Source organism: Moschus berezovskii, chromosome 7 (genome assembly GCF_049115385.1).
Source record: "Moschus berezovskii isolate FMDL1 chromosome 7, NW_MosBer_1.0, whole genome shotgun sequence".
Classification (NCBI taxonomy): Eukaryota; Metazoa; Chordata; class Mammalia; order Artiodactyla; family Moschidae; genus Moschus; species Moschus berezovskii.
Window position 1 is genome coordinate 31,834,457 of NC_142466.1, and position 24,069 is coordinate 31,858,525.

A 24,069-nucleotide genomic window follows, 5' to 3' on the forward strand; every position below is an offset into this window, starting at 1 on the left:
AAAAGAAATGCAAAAGAGCAAAATGGCTGTCTGAGGAGGCCTTACAAATAGCTGTGAAAAGAAGAGAGGCGAAAAGCAAAGGAGAAAAGGAAAGATATAAGCATCTGAATGCAGAGTTCCAAAGAATAGCAAGGAGAGATAAGAAAGACTTCCTCAGGGATCAGTGCAAAGAAATAGAGGAAAACAACAGAATAGGAAAAACAAGAGACCTCTTCAAGAAAATTAGAGATTCCAAGGGAACATTTCATGCAAAGATGGGCTCAATAAAGGACAGAAACGGTATGGACCTAACAGAAGCAGAAGATATTAAGAAGAGGTGGCAAGAATACACAGAAGAACTGTACAAAAAAGATCTTCACGACCAAGATAATCACGATGGCATGATCACTCACCTAGAGCCAGACATCTTGGAATGTGAAGTCAAGTGGGCCTTAGAGAGCATCACTACGAACAAAGCTAGTGGAGGTGATGGAATTCCAGTTGAGCTATTTCAAATCCTGAAAGATGATGCTGTGAAAGTGCTGCACTATTTATGCCAGCAAATTTGGAAAACTCAGCAGTGGCCACAGGACTGGAAAAGGTCAGTCTTCATTCTAATCCCAAAGAAAGGCAGTGCCAAAGAATGCTCAAACTACCGCACAATTGCACTCATCTTACACACCCTAGTAAAGTCATGCTCAAAATTCTCCAAGCCAAGCTTCAGCAGTATGTGAACCGTGAACTTCCAGATGTTCAAGCAGGTTTTAGAAAAGGCAGAGGAACCAGAGATCAAATTGCCAACATCCGCTGGATCATGAAGAAAGCAAGAGAGTTCCAGAAAAACATCTATTTCTGCTTCATTGACTATGCCAAAGCCTTTGACTGTGTGGATCACAATAAACTGTGGAACATTCTGAAAGAGATGGGAATACCAGATCACCTGACCTGCCGCTTGAGAAACCTGTATGCAGGTCAGGAAGCAACAGTTAGAACTGGACATGGAACAACAGACTGGTTCCAAATAGGAAAAGGAGTACGTCAAGGTTGTATATTGTCACCCTGCCTATTTAATTTGTATGCAGAGTACATCATGAGGAACGCTGGGCTGGAAGAAGCACAAGCTGGAATCAAGATTTCTGGGAGAAATATCAATAACCTCAGATATGCAGATGACACCACCTTTATGGCAGAAAGTGAAGAGGAACCCAAAAGCCTCTTGATGAAAGTGAAAGAGGAGAGTGAAAAGGTTGGCTTGAAGCTCAACATTCAGAAAACGAAGATCATGGCATCTGGTCCCATCACTTCATGGGAAATAGATGGGGAAACAGTGGAAACAGTGTCAGACTTTGTTTTTTGGGGCTCCAAAATCACTGTGGATGCTGATTGTAGCCAGGAAATTAAAAGACGCTTACTCCTTGGAAGGAAAGTTATGACCAACCTAGATAGCATATTAAAAAGCAGAGACATTACTTTGCCAACCAAGGTCCGTCTAGTCAAGGCTATGGTTTTTCCCGTAGTCATGTATGGATGTGAGAGTTGGACTGTGAAGAAAACTGATCGCCGAAGAATTGATGCTTTTGAACTGTGGTGTTGGAGAAGACTTGAGAGTCCCTTGGACTGCAAGGAGATCCAACCAGTCCATTCTAAAGGAGATCAATCCTGGGTGTTCATTGGAAGGACTGATGCTAAAGCTGAAACTCCAATACTTTGGCCACCTCATGTGGCGAGTTGACTCACTGGAAAAGAGTCTGATGCTAGGAAGAATTGGGGGTGGGAGGAGATGGGGACGACGGAGAATGAGATGGCTGGATGGCATCACCGACTCAATTGACATGAGTTTGAGTGAACTCCGGGAGTTGGTGATGGACAGGGAGGCCTGGCCTGCTGTGATTCATGGGGTCCCAAAGAGTCGGACACGACTGAGCGACTGAACTGAACTGAACTGACTGAAACCCATGCATATATGGCCAATTAATTTACAACAAAGGAACCAGGAATATACAGTGAGGAAAAGACAGTCTCTTCAATTAATGCTGGAAAAATGTGACAGTCACATGCAAAAGAAAGAAACTGGACCACTACTTTATTCTATACACAAAAATTAACTCAAAGTGGATTAAAGACTTGACAGAAGGCCTGAAACCAGAAAACTCCTAGAAGAAAACATAGGTGGTAAGTTCCTTGTCGTTGATTTTGGGATGATTATTTTTAAAACAAAGAAGTGGGACTACATTAAATCCAGACACTTCTGCATAGCAAACAAGTCCTTCAATTCAATGAGAAGGCAGCTTGCCGAATGGGAGAAAATATTTGCAAACCATATTTCTGATAAAGGTTTAATATCCAAAACATGTAAGGAACTCATATAACTCAACAGAAAAAAAGTAATTTAAAAAGGGGCAGAGGATCTTAATAGACATTTTGTTTTTAGAAGAAGACATACAAATGGCAAACAGGTACATGATAAAAAGAAAGATACTCAACATCACTAATCATCAGAGAAATGCATATCAAAACCACAGTGAACTATCACTTCATGCCTGTTAGGATGGCTGTTATCAGAAAGACAAGAAGTCAGTGTTGGTGAGGATGTGGAGAAAAGGAAACCTTTGTGAACTGCTGGTGGCAATGTAAATTGGTGCAGCCACTTTAAAAAACAGTATGGAGGGGTCTGAAAAAATAAAAAATAGAACCAGCATTCTCTTTCTAGGTATTTATCTAAAGAAAATGAAAATACTAGTTTGAAATGATATATACACCTCCATGTTCATTACAGCATTATTTATAATAGCCAAGATATGGAGACAACCTAAGTGTCCATCAAAGGATAAAGTGATAAAGATGTGGTATATATGCTGTGTGTGTATATATGCACATCACACACACACACACATATAGAAGAATACTAATCAATAAAAAAGGATAAAGTGTTGCCATTTGTGGCAACACTTATGGACCTTAAGATACCATGCTAAGTAAGTAGAATATGTCAGACAGAGAAAGACAAAGACACTTACATGTGGAACTGAAACAAAACCAAAAAGCAAAATAGATACAGAGAACAGATTGGTGGTTGCCATAGTTAAGGGGTGGGTGAAATAGTGAAGGGAATCAAACGGTACAAGCTTCAAGTTATAAAATTAGTAAGTCATGGAGATTTTAATAGACAGCATGGTGACTATAGTTAATACTGTACTGCATATTCAAAAGTTGAATAGATCTTAAAAGTTCTCATCAGAAAAAAATGTTTTTGCTAACTGTATAGTGAAGGATATTAATTAGGCTTATTGTGGTGATAATTTTGAAATGTATACAAATATCAAATTATGTTGTACTCCTGAAACTAATATTTTATGAATTATACTTCCATTAAAAGTTCAGCATTCACTTTTCTTTATTTTTTGATTTAAATTTTATTAAAAATGAAAGAAGTTCAAGAGAACAATTTATATGCAACTATTCAATGTTTTAAGTGGCTTTCCTATCCATATTAAAGCTTTATGTTTAAAATGTCTACATGATATGCGCTTCACAGGCTTGAGACTATCAGACTTTACAATATATGTGACGTTAGCAGCTTTATTGCACAACGATCCACATAACACTGCATATTTGTTTAGTTCAGCCTATGTCATAAAGTGCTATTCATAGGTGGGAAAGGAACAAAGCTCACTAAACACTGAAACTCTCCATGATATCTCCTTCCTGGGCCTGAGGGAAAAGGTACTAATTTAGTGCTACCAACCTGAATAACAGATTTCCATTAATATATGTATATAACAACAACAAAAAAGTCAGAGCTAAGAGTTTCCATTAGTCAATTAAAATGTGTCAAAAGAATTCCGAAATGATTAAAGCTAAATGTACTTAACAGCCTAGTTTCTGAATACTCTAAAAACACTAACCAGTTTAAATAAAATCACCCAAGAAAGAGTATCTTTCAAAAATGAGGATAAAATTTAGATAAAATGTAATTCTTCAAAGAACTTTTGAAAAAAGTTAAAAGTAAATTTTAAAAGTAAAAAATTAAAAGTAAATCAATAAAAAAAATTCAGCATTCAATGGAGGAATTAAGCTCCCTGACTTCAGACTATACTGCAAAGCTACAGCAATCACAATAGAATGGTGCTGCATTAAAACAAAAATATAGATCAGTGGAATAGGATAGAAAGCCTCCAAATAAATCCACACACCTACGGTCAATTAATCTATGACAAAGGACGCAAACCATATAATGGAGAAAAGACAGTCTTCTCAGTAAGTGGTGCTAGGAAAACTGGACAGCTCCGAGAAAATTACTAGAGGAAAACATAGGCAGAACATCCTGACATAAATTGCAGCAATATCTTTTTGGATACACCTTGTAGAGTAATGGGCTTCCCTGGTGGCTCAGCTGGTAAAGAATTTGCTTACAATGAGGGAGACCTGGTTTGATCCCTGGGTTGTGAAGATCCCCTGGAGAAGGGAACAGCTACCCACTGTAGTACTCTGGCCTGGAGAATATCATGGACTGTAGAGTCCACAGTCCATGGGGTCACAGAGAGTCTGACACAACTGAGCAACTTTCACTGCCTGTCACTGTCTAGAGTAATGGAAATAAATATAAATGGGACCTAATTAAACTTAAAATCTTTTTGACAGCAAAGGAAACCATAAGCAAAATGAAACAACAACCTACAGAATGGGGGAAAATATCTGCAAATGATGCAGTTGACAGGGGGTTAATCTCCAAAATATACAAACAGCTCATACAGCTCAATATAAAAAAAAAAACACCCACCAAATCAAAAAACGGGACAGGAGATCTAAACAGATATTTCTCCAATGAAGTCATACAGAATGGCTAAAAGCACATGAAAGGATGAACAACATCACTAATTATTAGCGAAATGGAAATCAAAACTACAATGAGGGGGCTTCCCTGGTGGCACAGTGGATAAGAATCTGCCTGCCAATGCAGGAGACACAAAGTCAATCCCTGATCCGAGAAGCTCCCACGCGCCACAGAGCAACAAGCCCGAGCACCACAGCCATTGAGCCTGTGCCCTACAGCCCGCAAGCCGCAACGACAGAGGCTGTGTGCCGCAACTGCTGGAGCCTGCAATCCCTAGAGCCCTTGGTCCACAACAAGAGAAGCCACTGCAGTGAGAAGCCTGTACATCACTAGAGAGTAGCCCCTGCTTGCCGCAACTAGAGAGAAGCCCACTCAGTAACGAAGACCCAGCACAGCCAAATACAATGAGGTGTCACGTCACAGTGGTCAGAATGGCCATCATCAAGAAGTCTGCTGCTGCTGCTGCTGCTAAGTCACTTCAGTCGTGTCCGACTCTGTGTGACCCCACAGACGGAAGCCTACCAGGCTCCCCCGTCCCTGGGATTCTCCAGGCAAGAACACTGGAGTGGGTTGCCATTTCCTTCTCCAATGTGTGAAAAGTGAAAGTGAAGTCGCTCAGTCGAGTCCGACCCTTAGCGACCCCACGGACTGCAGCCTACCAGGCTCCTCCATCCATGGGATTTTCTAGGCAAGAGTACTGGAGTGGCTTGCCATTGCCTTCTCCGATCAAGAAGTCTACAAATAATAAATGCTGGAGAAGAAGAAGCCTCTTACCCTGTTGGTGGGAATGTGAATTGATGCAGCCACTACGGAGCACAGTATGGAGGTTCCTTAAAAAATTAAAAACAGAGCTTCCATATGATCCTGCAGTCCCACTCTTGGGCATATATCTGCAGAAAACCATAGGTGGAAAAGACATATGCATCTCAATGTCCACTGAAGCACTATTTACAATGGCCAAGCTCTGGAAGCCTAAATGTCTAAACCTAAATGTCTGTTGACAGAGGAATGGAAAAGAAGATGTGGTGTATTTATATGGAATACAAATAAATAAGTAGTGGAATACTACTCAGCCAGAAAAAGAATGAAATAATGCCATTTGTAGCAACGTAGATGGACCTAAAGAGTATCATTACTAAATGAATTATGCCAGACAGAGAATGACAAATATATGATATTGCTTATATGTGAAATATAAAAAAAAATGGTACAGAGGAACTTATATGCAAAATAGAAACAGACCCACAGACATAGAAAACAAACTTATGGTTACCAAAGGGAAAGGAGCAGGAGGGAAGGATACACTAGAAATTTGATATAAACATCAACATAAACTATATATAAAATAGATAACCAACAACAACCTACTGTATAGCCCAGGGAACTAATACTCAATTTTTTGTAATAACCTATAAAGGAAAATAATCTGAAAAAATGTATACCTGAATCACTTTGTTGTACATCTGAAACTAACATTGTAAATCAACTCTACATGGATTAAAAAAATTCAGCATCCAAAACTACTCTGGATATGCTAGATGAAAATTTGCATTTTTTTCCTCTTTTTAAAATTTATTTATTTTTTATTGAAGGATAATTGCTTTACATAATTTTGTTGTTTTCTGTCAAACCTCAATGAGAATTTTCATTTTTAATAAGACTCACAAGTGATTCACATTAAAGCTAGAGACATTTTGCCTAGAGGGTTTTAGAAGAAAGAAGGGGGTGAGAGTATTTGAGAGGAAGGAATGGGGCAAAGACCTATTTTTCTGTCTTTTAGGAAAAATAATCACTGAGCATGATCAATGTGCATGTATATACCCTTGAGTGACCTCTGTGATACAATGCAGAAACATCTCCCATGTGTAGCCAGATCTGTTCCCAATTGTAGTTTCACAAAATGCCAATAAGCCTTGAGGGCCTACAAGCAGAGCTTCCTTGGGTGGAATGAGAGCTACCAGAAGGGGCTTTTCTAGGTAAGAGAAAGATGATATCCCCCAGGCGTGGGAGCAAGGGGGAGCTCATGCCTCTTTGATTATGAACTACATGTATTAGGTCACTGAAAATAAGGGGGGTTGGTAGAGGCCCCAGAAAGGAGCCTCTGGCTGAGTGTGTTGATTTGCTAGCATGGAGCATTATCCCTGGGCTCACCTGGGACACAAATGGCTTTTCAGTTGCAAAGAAATTCTGTGGTCACATTTCCTCCAAATAACATTTCATCTTCATTAGAGATGGCCACAGTGTATTAACTTAATAGGAAGTTCCAAGTGACTGTTTTCCAAAGAACACACCTAAGGGTGGGGATGAAGGAAAACAAATGCACTGATGTGTAGCTACCAGTTCCAATAAGTTCAAGTTGTTAACTGCCCCCAAACATTTGATCATGCTTGGTCATACAGTTACACAAAGAATTAAGAGCCATGTGGTTGCTTTGGGATGTCCTTGCAGGCCAAGCATAATGGTATGTTTCAGATACTGACCATTTAGAAACTATACCTGGCCAATCAGAATGGTCAGCCTATCAGTTAGCACTGGCCTTTGACAAACCACAACAGTTGTTCCTGCATAGTTGGTAGGTACCAGCTGATTATCTGTCTTTGCAGGCAGCTCTTAGAAGCTCAGTAGGTCTCCAGGGATTCCCTGGTGGCTCAGAGGTAAGGAATCTGCCTGCCAACGCAGGAGACATGGGTTGAATCCCTAGGTCAGGAAGTCCTCCTGGTGAATGAAGTGGCAATCCACTCCAGAATTCTCGCCTGGGAAATCCCATGAACAGAGGAGCCTGGCAGGCTACAATCCATGAGGTCACAAAAGAATCAGACATGACTGAGTGACCAAACAGCAAGAGCAACAACAGCAATGTCTCCAGTAGGTTTTGAACACAGACTTTAGGAGAAACAGAGCATATACAATTATATCATTTCCCTCAAGTGGCACAGCCGACTTCTTTTTTTGGGGGTGTGTGAAGGGGCTGCTAACAACATTCTAAAACACAGAAGGGGTCAGATGAGTAGGACAACTACACTTTGTCTAAATAGAGGCCCTATCTACCTGCGCTGGGGAAAACCTAGGTTCTAATTACAAATGGGAGTTCCTGACTTGTCCTCAACCTCACCTGGCCCAGAAATGATGACAGCGGTGAAGTCACTGTCAGCACCCCACAGCCCTGGGCTTCACCTGTCATGGCCTGGTGTGTGTCACTATTTGTATTGGTCTTTCTTTTTAAGTTATAATTAAACATAAAATTTCCTCTCCAAATGCAGAGTCAATGTGATTTCTCCTTGTATCCAGTTGAGCCCCCATTCTGCTCTGCTGAGCTAACCTGGGACTTTTTTGGTTAACCTCCAGCAAAGAATTAAGAAAGGAGATGCTGGTACCAGCGAGACTTCAATTCTTCCTGGTTTGGAACATTGGACTGCACAGCAGAATCACTTCGGTGGCTTCTAAAATATGTCCATGCTTAGATCCCACTCCTGAACAAACGACTTAGAATCACTGGAGAAATTTCTTTAAGACCAATGTCCAGCAAAGACACCACCAAAAAAGAAAATTACAGGCCAATATCTGATGAATATAGATGCAAAATTTCTCAACAAAATATTAGCAAACCGAATCCAATGACACGTAAAAAGTATCATGCACCGTGACCAAGTGGGATTCATCCCAAGTTCACAAGGGTAGTTCAGCATACACAAACCAGGCAGTGTGATACACAGCGTAAACAAAAGACACATGGATCATCTCAATAGGTGCAGAAAAGGCACCTGACAAAATTCAACATCCATTCATGATAAATCTCACCAAAATGAGTACAGAGGGAACATATCTCAAGATAATACAAGCTATTTATGACAAATCTACAGCCAATATAACACTCAGTGGTGAAAAGTTGAAAGACTTCCCACTAAAATCGGGAACAAGGATACCCACTCTCACCTCTTCTGTTCAACACAGTACTGGAAGTCCTAACCACAGCCCTCAGACAAGAAAGAAAAATAAAAAGTATCCAGATTGGAAGAGAAGAAGTAAAATCATCTTTATATGCACATGATACGATACTGTATACAGAAAAGTATCTACACAAATGACCTACAGAAGACTCTACACAAAAGCTATTAGAACTGATAAATACATTCAGCAAGGTAGCAGGATACAAGATTAACATACAGAAAATGTTGTATTTCTTTATACCAACAACAAAATATCAGAAAGGGAATTTAAAACAATACCTTTTAAAATTACAACCCCCAAATAGGAATAAACTTCACCAAGGATGTGAAAGACTTATATGCTGAGACCTATAAAACATTAATAAAGTAAACTGAAGATGATTCAAAGAAACGGAAAGATAACCCATGCTCTTGGATTGGAAGAATTAATATTGTTAAAATGGCATATTACCCAAAGCAATCTACAGATTTAATGAGATCTATATCAAATAACTCATAGTATTTTTCACAGAACTAGAACAGATAATCCTAAAATTTATATGGGACCATCAAAGACCTAGAATTGCCAAAGCAATCCTGAAGAAAAAGTACAAAGCAGGAGGCATAACCTTTCCAGATTTCAGACAATACTACAGTAATCAAAACAGCATGGTATTGGCATAAAAACAGACATATAGACCAATGGAATATAATAGAGAGCCCAGAAATAAACCCACACACCCATGGTCAATTAATCATCAACAAAGAATCCAAGAATATACAATGAGAAAAAGTAGTCTCTTCAGCAAGTGCTATTGGGAAAGTTGGACAGCTACATGTAAATCAGTGAAGGTAGAACACATCCTGTCATCATACAAAAAATAAATTCAAAATGGCTTGTGAAGTCACTCAGTTGTGTCTGACTCTTTGCGACTCCATGGATTGTAGCCTACCAGGCTCCTCTGTCCATGGGATTTTTCTAGGCAAGAGTATTGGAGTGGGTTGTCATTTCCTTCTCCAGGGGATCTTCCTGACCCAGGGGTCGAGCCCGGGTCTCCTGCATTGCATGCAGATGCTTTACTGTCTGAGCTACCAGTTCAGTTCAGTGGCTCAGTCATGTCCAACTCTTTGCGACCCCACAGACTACAGCACGCCAGGCTTCCCTGTCCATCACCAACTCCCAGAGCTTATTCAAACTCATGTCCATCACATCAGTGATGCCATCCAACTATTTCATCCTCTGTCGTCCCCTTCTCCTCCCACCTTCAATCTTTCCCAGCATCAGGGTCTTTTCCAATGAGTCAGTTCTTCATGTCAGGTGGCTGCCAAAGTATTGGAGTTTCAGTTTTAGCATCAGTCCTTCCAATGAATATTCAGGACTGATTTCCTTTAGGATTGACTGGTTGGATCTCCTTGCAGTTCAAGTGACTCTCCAACAAGAGTCTTCTCCAACACCACAGTTCAAAAGCATCAATTCTTTGGCACTCAGCTTTTTTGTAGTCCAACTCTCACATCCATACATGACTATTGAAAAACCATAGGTTTGACTAGATGGACCTTTGTTGGCAAAGTAATGTCTCTGCTTTTTAAAACACTGTCTAGGTTGGTCATAGCTTTTCTTCCAAGGAACAAGCATGGCTGAGCCACCAGGGAAGCCCTGAAGACTTATAAGACATGAAACCATAAAATTGCTAGAAGAGAATGCAGGCAAAACATTCTCTGATATAAATTGTCAAATGTTTTCTTACTCTCAAGGCACTAGAAATAGAAACAAAAATAAACAAATGGGACTTAATCAAGCTTACAAGCTTCTACACAGCAAAAGAAAAGATAAACAAAATGAAAAGATACCTACAGAATGGGAGAAAATATTTGCAAACAATGCAACTGATAAGGGATTAATCTCCAAAGTATACAAACAGCTCATACAACAACAAGAAACAAACAATCCAATCCAAAGATTGGCAGAAGACCTAAATAGGCATTTCTCTAAAGAAATACAGATTGCCAATGAAAATACATGAAAAGATGCTCAATATCACTAAATATAAGAGAAATGCAAATCAAAACTACAGTGAGGTCACCTCACACTAGTCAGAATGGCCACCATGAAAACGTCTACAAGTAAGAAATGCTGGAAAGGGTGTGGAGAATAGGGAACTGTCCTTGCAGTCAGTATGGAAAGTAGTATAGAGGTTCTTCGGAAAACTAAAAATAGGATTACTATATGATCTAGAAATCCCATTCCTAGGTATATATCTGGAGAAAACCATAATTCAGAAAGATACAGGCATCCCAATGTCTACTGCAACACTGTTTACAATAACCATAACATGGAAGCAACCTAAATGTCCATCAACAGATGAATGGATAAAGAAGATGTTGCACATATATATATAATGGAATACTACTCAGCCATAAAAAGAACAAAATAATGCCATTTGCAGCAACATGAAAGCAACTAAAGATTATCATACTAAGTCAAAAAGAGAAAGACAAATACCATATGATATCATTTATATGTGGAATCTAAAAATGATACAAATGAACTTATTTACAAAACAGAAACAGACTCACAAGACCTGAAAAATAAACTTATGGTTGCCAAAGGGGAAAGAGGGGGTTGGGATATAGTTGGAATTAAAAGATACAGATTACTATATATATAATAGATAAGCAAGAACCTACTGTATAGCACAGGGTAATATATTCAATATTTTACAATAACCCATAATAGAAAATAGTCTGAAAAAGAATATATAGGCACAACTGAATCACTTTGCTATACACAAGAAACTCTGCAAGTCAACTATGTGTCAATAAAAAATAAAAATTAAGAAAACAAAGCTGTCTTACCTGGCTCCAGCTGGAGAAGGCCCACTCCACACACAGCTGCTGGTTACAGGCCTGGGTGTCGACTGGCCGCTTGGCAAGCTGCGTGCACATGTCACTGGGCACAGGAGTGGAGATCCCCGAGGCCTTGAGCTTCTGGCAGGTCACCCGGCGGGTCTGGATGCCTCCCCCACAGCTCCGCGTACAGGCAGACCAGGAGGTCACCATCCACCTGGGAGGAGGAAGAAGGAGTAGTGCAAAGGGCAAGCCTTGAGCAGAGGAACAATGCCACAGACTCTCAAAAAAGGGGCCCCACAGCATCCTCCTGTTCTTACCACACAGCAGCTAATTGCGGGGCCGTGTCTCTTTTCACAGAATACACCTGGGCTGGTAGGCTAAAAATGCCACCCTCACCCCTCCCAGATATCTACATGAAATCATCCCTGGAACCTGTGAATATTACCTTATTTGGACAAAGAGTGTTTACAGATATAGTTAAAGATTTTGAGATGAGCTTGTCCTGCATTATCTGGTTAGGCATTAAATACCATCACGCGTTCTTGGAAGAGAAAGGCAGAGGGAGATCTGACATGGAAGAGGAGGGGACAGTGTGACCACAAAGGCAGAGAGGTTGGAGTGCTGTAGCCACAAACCAAGGGACACCTGGAGCCGCCAGAAGCTACAAGGACCCAGGAACTGATTCTCTCCTGGAGTCTTTGGAGGGGGTGTGCAGCCTTGCTGACATCTTGATTTTGGACTTCTGGCTGCCATAATTAGAAGAGAATAAAAATCTATCAATTTAAGCAACCGTGTTTGTGACAATTTGCTATGGCAGCTTCTGGAAATAAATACCCTTTGGAAACTGATTAAAAAGGCACACTGTGAAAGAGCTTTGTGAAGATCAGTCGCTTTATCTTAACATTGGCCCCCAAAGCTGTGAGCTTGCAGATGAAACCCTCAGGGGAGGCAGGCCTTTAACTGGTTCTACTGCACTGCAGTTCTGATTCTTCCTAAAGGCATTCAAGTGTGGGGCAGAGAAGGGCCTGTTTCCCAGGGAAGATCTGATCCAAACCTGGGTCGCCTCCTGACCCCAGAGGCAGTCTGGGTCTCAGTTAAGCCAGGTTTTGTCTGCTAGTCCTCACTGTTTTTACTACCTCACCTTAGCCCACGTCTCACTTGATTTGTTTAATCCCCCAGGAGCCTACGAAGTTCCTCCAGCTTTCTGGAGCCATTTCCCACCTCCGTGAGTCACAGTCCGTAGGTCTTACACCTCTCAGAGGGTGGTCTGTGTGGTGATAGCAGTAGTTCTCAGGATGTTAGGTTCCAGCTGCAATTTGGATCCTCAGAAGTGAGACTGACCAGGACTGTGACAAATAGCTTTCCTCATAAAGCCAAGCTATAGGCTGGGAAACACTCTGAAATCCTTGGACTCTATACAGATATGGAGGGGTTCTTTTTGGACGTTTGTACCCTGTCCTAATTCTCAAAGAGGAGGGGAAGGAGGTGTAGTTTGGGGAAAAGATTTGGTTCTTTCCAGCCATTTCATTCAACCTAGAAAAAACATTTTTTGACTTTATTGCTTGGGGGCGGGGCAGGAATGATCTAAATGAAGTGGCTGACACAGCTACCTGGGTCAAAGCGTGACTTCATAGTGCGATTCAAAAAGACAACTGGGGCCACACTTGTTTGTGTGCAGAGGAGGGGGCTGACATGCCCAGGAAGCCTGGTGGGAAAACCAGTCAAAGAGGAGCCTGTGGCCACTTTCTAGTCCAATGGTGCCACATCTGGCTTTCAGGAGAGGTAAGTAGTAGGAACAGGGAGCAAATTTCTCCTGAACCTGGATCTGTGACTTACTTAGTTTGGTGGGACTTCCCTGCTCTGTTCGCCTTGGAGAGAGATGACTGTGTGCAGATTTCTAACCCACAGGAGCAGAGCTACTTAGGAAGCAGGCAGAAGGTGTTTTAAAGCCCGTGAGGGTGCTGAAACCCAAGCAGGCCCGGCCATTATTTCATCTGCAGAAGTAAATGAGGCTGATTGACTCTGACTATCACCACAGCAAATCAAAATGTCCCTGGCATGTCCATGACCTCTTCTTCATTTCACACAGCTTGGCAAAGGCAGTCTTCCAGCCTCTCGTATCCCTGGTGAATGTCAGGCCTGCCTTTCAATCAACTTTTATTTCCAAATATACATTTCAGCAATTTTTCAGGAGCTGTGGTGGGGGCTTTAAGAAAGGAGAGGTTTGGGCTATGTTACAGTTCAGGAAGGGTATAAAAGGACATTAATCATTCCCGTGGAAACCTTCCCGTCAGCAAGTCAAACTGCTGATATTAATGAGTGTGTTTCATATTTCATTGAGGCTCTCCTGGTTTCAGCTGCTCCTTATGACTCAGCTGGCAAAACACAAAGTGGTTACCTAAGAAGTGGGTGAACGTCCCACAGATAGGCAGTAAAGGGGTGTTTCAGGGCTCTGCTCGGTCTCCCCAGGCTCAGGGCGTCATGGAGGTACCAACTCCAAGCCCATCCATTATTCCTTTAGCTGTTGCCTGACATGGTGGGGGGAAGGGCGTTGCTCAGTGGGACTCATGGCTGCTCAAAGCTCGAGGAAGATGGAAGAGGCAGAGACTGTGGGTATTGTTCTGGGTTATATAAGGGACCCAAATGCAGAGAATGTACAGTTGGCCCCCGAACAGCACAGGTATGAACCACACAGGTCCACTTGTACTCAGATTTCTTTCACTAAATACCTATTAGAGCACTACACCATCCATAGTTAGGAGCACCTACTCTACAGTTACGGATGGATTTTTGACTGCCCAAGGTCACTGTCCCTAACCTCTGTGTAGCTTAAGGGTCAACTGTAAACCCAAAGTTGAAGCAACTATGGGAAATGAAAATTTATTTCAACTTTAACAAGAAGCAAGCCTTTGTAGAAGAGAGGATAAGATTTCTTCAGCTAAAATGGAGTACTGATGAGCAAAGGTATATAGTTAGAAGAAAGGGGAGGGGTTGGGGAACACTTCAACCGCAACATGTTTTTTTCCCCTCTTAAAACCAGCCTTCTTGCTGCAGGATGAGAACTCTCTCTTGCCAGGGCCTGGGATGTTCCCAGCCCCCAAACTGACCTTTTCAGGCTCTTGGGAAGCCCAGGCAGCTTCAGCTGACTGAGTGGTGAGGGGACAAACAACCGAGAAAGGAGGCTTGTCCTGGGGGATGTTTTCTGTGCAGTGGGGAGTCTGGTGGGCCGGGGCCGACAGAAAGCGTGGCTCTTCGGCCATCAGGCCCCCTCACCGGCACTCAGGGTGTCTTACCCTCACAGTGCTTAACAAGGGCTGGCCATGAAGCTGGCGGCAAGGCCAGGCCCATCCTGGGGAGGGGCTGGTGCACTCACCGGGAAGGGCAGTCTCTCCGGTTGCAGGCGATAGGCTGCACAGCAGGGCGCACCTTCCCTGCACAGTGAGTGGGGTCCACCTCTGTGCTGTTTAGGAGACACCGCAGGCGGGGCTGCTGAACCCCCCTGTTGCCACAGGAGGCTGAGCAGGTCGCCGGTCTGTCCAGAGACCACCAGTAATCTGTCACAGGAGGAGAATCAGAGGTGAAAAGAAGGTAGCATCAATGCTCATGCTGTTCCTTTGGAGCGGGGCGGGCCGGGGCAGGGGGGCATGAGGTGTTATGAATGAGGCTGTGCCCTGTGATGCTTTCTGTGCTGTAGTGGTAAAGAATCCACCTGCCAATGTAGGAGATGCAAGTTTGATCCCTGGGTCAGGAAGATCTCCTGAAGAAGGAAATGGCAACCCACTCTAGTATTCTTGCCTGGGAGATCCCATGGAGAGAGGAGCCTGATGGGCTACATCCATGGGGTTGCAAAGAGTTGGACACATGACTTAGCGACTAAAAAAAGTACCCCTCAGTGGGCTCCATTCCCAACAGATCTGGGCAAGTCACATGGTCTCCAAGGGCCTCAGCTGGCTCATCCATAAAGTGAGTACAGTTCCCTTATCTCATCAAGCTACTGGAGAACAGGATATAAAGAAAGTACAGGGCCTAGCCTTGGGCTTCCCAGCTGGAACCCGCCTGCCAGTGCAGGAGACATAAGGGATGTGAGTCTGATTCCTTGGTCAGGAAGATCCTTTGAAGGAGGGCATGGCAACCCACTCCATTCTTGCCTGGAGAATCCCATGGACAGAGGAATCTGGTGGGCTACAGTCCATGGGGTCACAAAGTGTCGGTCATGACTGAAGCAACTGAGCACGCATGAAGCATTGGGTCTAGTCCAGGACCTGGTACACTGAACTTCATCAGTGGCTGTAGCTCTCATATTTTTGAACCTCTTTCCTAAAGTACTTTTATTCCCCCTGTTGGTTTACCAGAAGGTGACTTTATTTTTCAACAAAGAGATATAAAAATACAAGAGGTACTCAACAATCATATTTAAAAGTCCGTATTGGAGCTGGACTTTGTATACGTTACAGAAAAATAGCCTATTCAGAGAATATTCATTTATGGAGACTATGATGTCAGTCAGAAAGGCCATTTCTTTGGATTTTCTATTGGGGGGTCTGGGACTCACTGGTAGGAGAACTGTTAAAAATAACTGTGGGCTGGTAAATTTTGAGTGCTCATTTGTACAGCTGTGTTTTACAAAACTTGCAGATGGACACTGCCTTCTGGTTTTCAGCAGAGACTGGCTGGCTGACAAGAAAACGCAGCACTGACTTTCCTATCTGAAAGGCCACATGGTGGTGAAGAGTGTTTAAGGGGAAAACCTACGGACTCAGAAAAATCTCCATCCTTATGTGCTATTCTGGAATGGGCTCTGTCCCTTCCCACAGAAGCCTCCGTTTTAGGATATGTGCAGTAGAATTTTGCTTTCCTTATAAGTATTACGAACCAGCCTATGGAAAACTCAAAGGGCTCACTTAGTTTCTATAATAAGGCCAGTTTGGGCTCCTTTCCCACTCTTCTGGGCTCATTCGCTACCCTTTCTTGGGGCAGCGAACGCAGGCCCCATCCAAAGGCTCTCGGACCCGCCCATGTGCCTGGCAGGTGAATGTGTGAGCCACAGACTCCTCAGTCTGCCTGTGGACAGACCACAGGGCAGGGACCAGGCAAGCACTCGACATGTGACTGTAGCTGAAGACTTCCGCATGACCCGCCAGTCCTGGTGCCAGCCCCGACTCTCCAAGGCAGGGGACAGTAACCACATGGTTCACATCAAGAGGAAATTTTAAGCCAACCCAACAGAGAAAACTTGTATTTCCTTAACAGGCAAGTGTGTGTGTTCTTTAGTGGTTAGGCCAGCATAAAGGAAACATCTGCTCTCCTTTGTGGTGCTATCTCTTTGGTCTAGAGCAGCAGTAACATGATGAGCAGAAGGGCACATCTATGAAAGTAACACTGACTTTTCCAGGTTCTGCTGAGATGCAGACAAGTGGCTTTTCTGAAGAGAGCCTCTTGGTATGGCAACATGGTTGGGTTTCCATTTTCACACTCTTAAGAACCACTGGGTATCAGAAATCACTTTGTTCTGCTAGAAAATTAGATTCCCAAGTAGACTCTCTTTTTCAAGAAGCAGGCCTGGCACCCAGGTCCTGAAGGGTTTCTTACCTTGGATCATTAAAGAGGCCTTCTGCACGAGCGTTCCCGCCTCATTCTGAGCAAGGCAGCTGAAGTCCCTGTGAGATCCGCCACTAAGATTTGCAACCTGGAGAATCTGTCCAGCTGCCAAGATATGATACATCAGTCCTGTGACATTGGCCACTGGTTGGTCACCATGGAACCAGGTAATATTGGGAGTAGGGTCACCTTTGACAGGGCAGCCTAGAAGGAGAGGAGAGGAGAGGAGAGGTAAGCCATGGATACAGCCAAAAAGGACACATCCCTGGTGAGCTGCTTGACTGTGTCCATGGATTTTGAGGCCATACATTCAGTGTCGCTTCCCTATGATATTCCCAAGCAAACAGGAGATATTTCTGTTCTCTGGGATACTGGGAAAGTGTTATTCATTCAACTAAAGGAAAAAATCCTGGGGAACATGAAGTACCTATTTTAATCTATGTCCCTGTAATAATTAAAAAAAAATGAAGCAATTAAGATTTACTCATTGAATGTGACTTCACAGATTAATTAGTTCCTATGCCATTTTTTTAAATTGTAGGATAATTGCTCTACAATATTGTGTTGGCCTCTACCATAAATCAAAATGAATCAGCCACAGGTATACATATGTCCCCTCTCTCCTGAGCCCCCCTCCCATCTCCCACCCCTCTAGGTTGTCACAGAACACTGGGTTGAGCTCCCTGTGTCACAAAACAAATTCCCACTGGCTATCTGTTTTACATATGGTGATATATGTTTCAATGCTACTATCTCAATTCATCCCACCCTCTCCTTCCCCAGTGTGTCCACAAGTCTGTTTTCAATGTCTGCATCTCCACTGCTGCCCTACAAAAAGGTTCCTCAGTACCATCTTTCTAGATTATGTACACATTTTAATATACAATATTTGTCTTTCTCTTTTTGATTTACTTCACTTTGTATAATAGGCTCTTATACTGAAAGAAGTCACTTCTTCAAATGCAATGTTTTGGGGAAAAAAACCCATGTACTGATATATGTAGTGATAATTAAGAATCAAACTTTAATTGGTAAATATATCTAATGTCTGCCTCCATTTTAGTCTTTACGTGATTTTCAAGCCCCAAACTTCCAACAGAGACTAGAAAAACAATTTTAAACACTGATCTCATTTCTCTATAAGTCAAGAACTTTGGTCTTTTGACAGCTCTTCTGACAACTAAGCCTGTATTGGACATGTACAATGTCATACTTATTACATAGTCATTTAACCTACTTTGTTACATTAAAATTCTAAAATATTAAACTGAGAAAAAAAAATAAACTGAGATATGGTGTCTATTTAGCAGTATAAAATTAGTAAAATAAACTGCAATTGTGAGAGAAAACTCATTACCTCTAAATTTGTACTTGCTGAATTTGCTGTGTGACTCCAGAAATTTAGCTTCCAGAGAAAAATTATTTGAAAATTTCAAAATGCAAGATAAATCATTCAAAAGAAAGATACTAGAGGTTTTTTACTCAGTTCAGTTCAGTTGCTCAGTTGTGTCTGACTCTTTGCGACCCCATGGATGGCACAGTTCACTTAAAAAAATATGTATTTGGTGCCTAGTGTTCTGGGGACAGTTAAGTAAGTTATGACTATCTTCTCTTTTTCAAGGAGATCTCAACTGGTATGGGATGCAAAAAAGCACACCAATAAAGCTGAGATGTAGGCAGAAGATGGGATCAGTGAGACACACAGATGATCACCTGCATGGATGTGTGTGCTTATGGATCTGTATGGAGAATGGATCTCCTAACGTTGACTTGTCCTGTGTTCTGGGGGCAGCACTGTTAGGATTTTTATATGATAGTAGCGTTAACACAGAAAAGGTCTTTAAAGAGATGATCTAGTTTACTGCCAGGGGCCCAGAGATGTTAAGAAATGTTAAGAGACCGTTCCAAGATCAAAACCAGACTTCCTATCTGACTCACTGCCTTCTGTTCTTTCCTCCATACCTACTACTTGTCTGGCTGGGCACCAACAATTTATTCGGTTGGCCAAAAAGTTTGTCTGAGTGTTTGGCCAGCTCAGTACTTAGGCACTTTGATACCTCCTTCTGTTGTCTGCTTACTCCCTTTATTCCCTTGCCTTTGTACATTTTCACTGTGGTTGTGTAGGTTGAAGTAGTGGCAACAAACTGCTTTGAAGAAGGGCCCTGGAAAAATAATGCTAAAATTGACCCTCAGAAGTTCAGTCTGGAATATCATTACAGGATCCAATTTTTCACTCCTCCCTATGTGGACTCACTCTGCAGTGTAATTTTACAGGGCCCTCCCTTGATGGGTGGACTGTATTTCCCCTCCTTCTGACTTTAGTTTTAGCCATGTGACTACTCTGGCTGATAAAATGGCCACTAACAAACACTAGAAATGAAAAATCTGAAACGGAAATTAAGACTAAAATTCCAGGATTTCCCTGGTGGTCCAGTGGTTAAGAATATGCCTGCCAACGCAGGGGACACAGGTTCGATCCCTGGTCTGGGAGGATTCCACATGCTGCAGGGCAGCTAATCCCCTGCACCCCAACTAAACTGAGCCCATGCTCCTAGAGCACATGCTCTGCAACAAGAGAAACCACAATGAGAAGCCTGCATGCTGCAACTGGAGAGGTGCTCCTGCTTGCCACAACCTAGAGAAAGCCCATGTGCAGCTACAAAGATGCGGAGCAGCCAAAGTAATAAACAGCATTCAAAAAGAAACAATTCCATTCACACGACTATCAAAAAGAATATACTTAAGAATAAACCAAACCAAGTAGGCAAAAGACCTGTACACTGAAAATTACAAAACATTGCTAAAATAAAAACATAAATGAATGAAAGGATACAAGAGCGTGAAAAGGTGACTCACACAAATGAAGAAAATATTTACCAATAAGATCTGATAAGAGATTAATATATAAAGAATACAGAAAGAATTCCTACAACTCAACAAGAACCACCAACCAAATTTAAAAATGAGCACAACACTTGAATAGACATTTTTTAGATAGGCAAATGTTAACAAGTACGTGAAAAGATGCTCAGCATCACTAATTGCTATAGAAACACAAATCAAAACCACAATGAGATACCACTTTATGACCATTAGGATGGCTATAATTTAAAAATGAGGAAAAAATTTAACTAGAGTTGATGAAGATATGGGAATATTATAATGCTTGTGTATTGTTGGTGGAAATGTAAAATGGTGCAGCCACTGTGGAAAACAATATCAAAATTCCTAAAAAAAATTTAGAATTACTTCTGGCTACATATCCAAAAGATCTGAAAGCAGGACTTGCATAGATATTTGTACACTGATGTCCACGGCAGTTTTATTCATGATAGCCAAATGGTTAAAACAACTCAGAGGGTCATCAACAGATGGATGGATAAGCAAATGTGATAAATACATATGATGAATATTATTCAGCCTTAAAAAGGAATACAATTCTGATACATGTGACAACATGGGTTAAACTTGAAAACATTAAGTAAAGGAAGTCAGACAGCATAGGACAAATATTGTATGACTCCCCTTATATGAGATGCCTGCTGCTGCTGCTGCTAAGTCACTTCAGTCATGTCCGACTCTGTGCGACCCCATAGATGGCAGCCCACCAGGCTCCCCCGTCCCTGGGATTCTCCAGGCAAGAACACTGGAGTGGGTTGCCATTTCCTTCTCCAATGCATGAAAGTGAAAGTGAAGTCGCTCAGTCATGTCCGATGAGGAGCCAAATTTGTAGAAATAGAAAGTGAATAGTAATTACCAGGGGCTGGAGGAAGGAGGCAATGAGGTACTATTATTTAACTGTTTGGGTTTCCGTTTAAGATGATGAAGAAGTTCTGGAGATGGATAGTGTGAGGTTGTACAACAGTAGGAATGTAATTAATGCCACTGAATTGTACACTTAAAAATGGTTAAAATTATAAATTGTACGTTACATGTATTTTTCCATAATAAAATAACCGAGGTGGCAGATGTACTGGGTGCCAGTTTCAACCCTAGACATCTAGAGACCTGGTGAGTTTTTGCTTGTGCTCTTGTGCCTTTGCCATCACTGTAGAAGAACATGCCTGGACTAGCCTGATGGTCCCAAGGGGAAGATGAGATAAATGTGGAGAAGAGCCAAGTCACTCCAGCCAAACCCAGTTTAGATCAGTTGAACGATGGAAGTTCAGTAAGCATAAAGGATTGTTATTTTAAGCCATTGTGTCTTGGGCATTTATTTTAATGCATCTTCAGGGGTGGGGTGAGGTAACTAATTAATACATTTAGGGAATAGGGGCTTCCAGATCACCTGGGGATCCAAGGCATCCAGTAGGATGGAGTCTTTACCTGTGTGCTGACCCAGCTTTCACCTGACCTGGATCACCATCTCAGAGGAGCAGGCTCCCCACATGCTTCTGGTGGCATCTAGGCATCTTTATGCCATGAGGTTCATGGTGGTGTTACCGTACTCCTGTTATGAAATGAGGGTGCAAATGGCCTTGGGGAGAGGTGCATAGAGATTAAGTCATTGGGGACCTCTAGGGACCCAGCTGGTCCCATCACTTCATGGGAAATAGATGGGGAAACAGTGGAAACAGTGTCAGACTTTATTTTTTTGGGCTCCAAAATCACTGCAGATGCTGATCACAGCCATTAAATTAAAAGATGCTTACTCCTTGGAAGGAAAGTTATGACCAACCTAGATAGCATATTAAAAAGCAGAGACATTACTTTGCCAACCAAGGTCCGTCTAGTCAAGGCTATGATTTTTCCCGTGGTCATGTATGGATGTGAGAGTTGGACTGTGAAGAAAGCTGAGCGCCGAAGAACTGATGCTTTTGAACTGTGGTGTTGGAGAAGACTCTTGAGAGTCCCTTGTACTGCAAGGAGATCCAACCAGTCCATTCTAAAGGAGACCAGTCCTGGGTGTTCATTGGAAGGACTGATGCTAAAGCTGAAACTGCAATACTTTGGCCACCTCATGCGAAGAGTTGACTCACTGGAGAAGACTCTGATGCTGGGAGGGATTGGGGATGGGAGGAGAAGGGGATGACAGAGAATGAGATCGTTGGATGGCATCGCCGACTCGATGGACATGAGTCTGAGTGAACTCTGGGAGTTGGTGATGGACAGGGAGGCCTGGTGTGCTGCGATTCATGGGGTCGCAAAGAGTCGGACACGACTGAGAGACCGAACTGAATTGAACTGAAGGACCCAGCAGCACCCACTCCCTCCAGTCCCAAATATCGTCTGGAGTCAGACGTTGGTTTAATTTTCTAATAAAAGGCAGGAAAGCTGTATGTTTGTTTAGGCATACAGCATGATTTCAAAACTGAAGTTTGAAACAAGTACAGCTTCTTTGACTTTTGAAACAAGTACAGCTTCTTTGACTTTTGAAACAAGTACAGCTTCTTTGACTTACTGAAACAGACAGATCTACAGATCTATGTCTTCCTATCCCATTTGCTTTAAAGAAGAAAAGGTGCCATATGCTGTTGAGATGCTGACTGCAATAATTGTTTTGATTGTTGTGGACAGAGTACGGTGAGGCTGACTAGATTCCAAATTGAAAAATAAGAATCTTGCTCTTCCCAAGGAAACAGGAGATATTTGGCCAAGGAATCTCTCAATTTAGCTCTAATCTTCATTTTTCCAACTCCATTAGGATTAGTTTTCTGAGAGACCATTTAGGCGGGGAAAGGAGTGGTAGCAGCCACAGGCTGTTTTCTATGGCTGATAAAGTTACTTATCCAGGAGCCAGAAATCTTAGTCAGCTAAGTGGTACATTTGCATAACAATTACATTTAAAATCCTTTTTCTTTCCTGGAATCAATCAGAGGTCAGACTGTACAGCCAGGCTATCTCTCTTAGCCCATCTGGGTCCTGCATGTTGGACCCATTTCTAGGGTCTTCCAGCTTGGTGCTCCTAGTGAGCATGAGGGCTGCCATGATGTGGAGTTTTCGAAACTGAACGTGAGAAAGACTCTTGAGGAGCAGTGACTAAGACCTTGAGTATTTGAGAAGCCACCTTCACAGTAATGCCTCTCACTCTGAAACCTATCAGGGTGAAGATCTGTTTTGCAGGAAGTTTTGAAAGGAAAAGCAGTTTTGTTACTTTCACATTTAGTTCCATAGATACATGACTCTCAAAAGAGAACTCTAGATTTTGATAAGGTTCTCTGGTTTCTGTTTTCCAATCTATAAATGAGAGCTTTTGATTTAATCAGTACTTTTCAAATTGATGCTCCTTTGGGGCCCTAAGGTTTTGCAGAGGTATGGGGAAATTTGATAGGGAATCTGGGTTCTCTAGATGGGGTTTTGGGGCCTTTATCCTCATTTCAATTACAGCAGAATTAATATATTGGACTTCTGCATAAGAAGGTTCTTTTATTGGTAACCAGTGAATTGGAGAAGGAAATGGCAACCCACTCCAGTGTTCTTGCCTGGAGAATCCCAGGGACGGGGGAGCCTGGTGGGCTTCCGTCTATGGGGTCACACAGAGTCGGACACGACTGAAGTGACTTAGCAGCAGTGAATTAGAGGATTTTAAAGGTGCTTTTAGGTTCTCAACATCAACTCAAACTCATTGTTCTCACCCCTCTTCTCAGATATACCAGTGTAAAGGGCAAAGAAGAATTAGTCAGTCTGTATTGTTTAGATCAATATGTAGTAAAACTGAACTATGCTGATGAAAGGCTCCTGGAAGGGAAGTTATAAATGGAGATTATTGAGGATTAAGAAAAATGGAGATCATGGATAGTAGAAGAGGAGTGCAGTCTAGAAGATACAGTAAGAACAAAGGTACAAAGATGGAAAAACTGGTGATGTGTCTTAGAGAAAAAACTAAGTTGACTTTATTGGAACATGGGGAACAAAGATGATGCTGGCATGGTGGTAAGAGTT

General features: G+C 42.1%; 1 protein-coding gene across 1 annotated transcript in view; it reads right to left on the bottom strand.

Annotated features, from left to right (window-relative positions):
• Positions 1–24,069, bottom strand: part of ADAMTSL1 (ADAMTS like 1) — a 529,587-nt gene that overhangs the window by 29,641 nt on the left and 475,877 nt on the right. The window contains exons 24-26 of the mRNA XM_088837881.1: positions 17,179–17,391; positions 14,963–15,143; positions 11,596–11,803 (exon numbers count right to left, since the gene is read on the bottom strand). Of these exons, the coding sequence (XP_088694007.1) occupies positions 11,596–11,803; positions 14,963–15,143; positions 17,179–17,391 (602 nt within the window). The remainder of the gene's footprint in view (positions 1–11,595; positions 11,804–14,962; positions 15,144–17,178; positions 17,392–24,069) is intronic.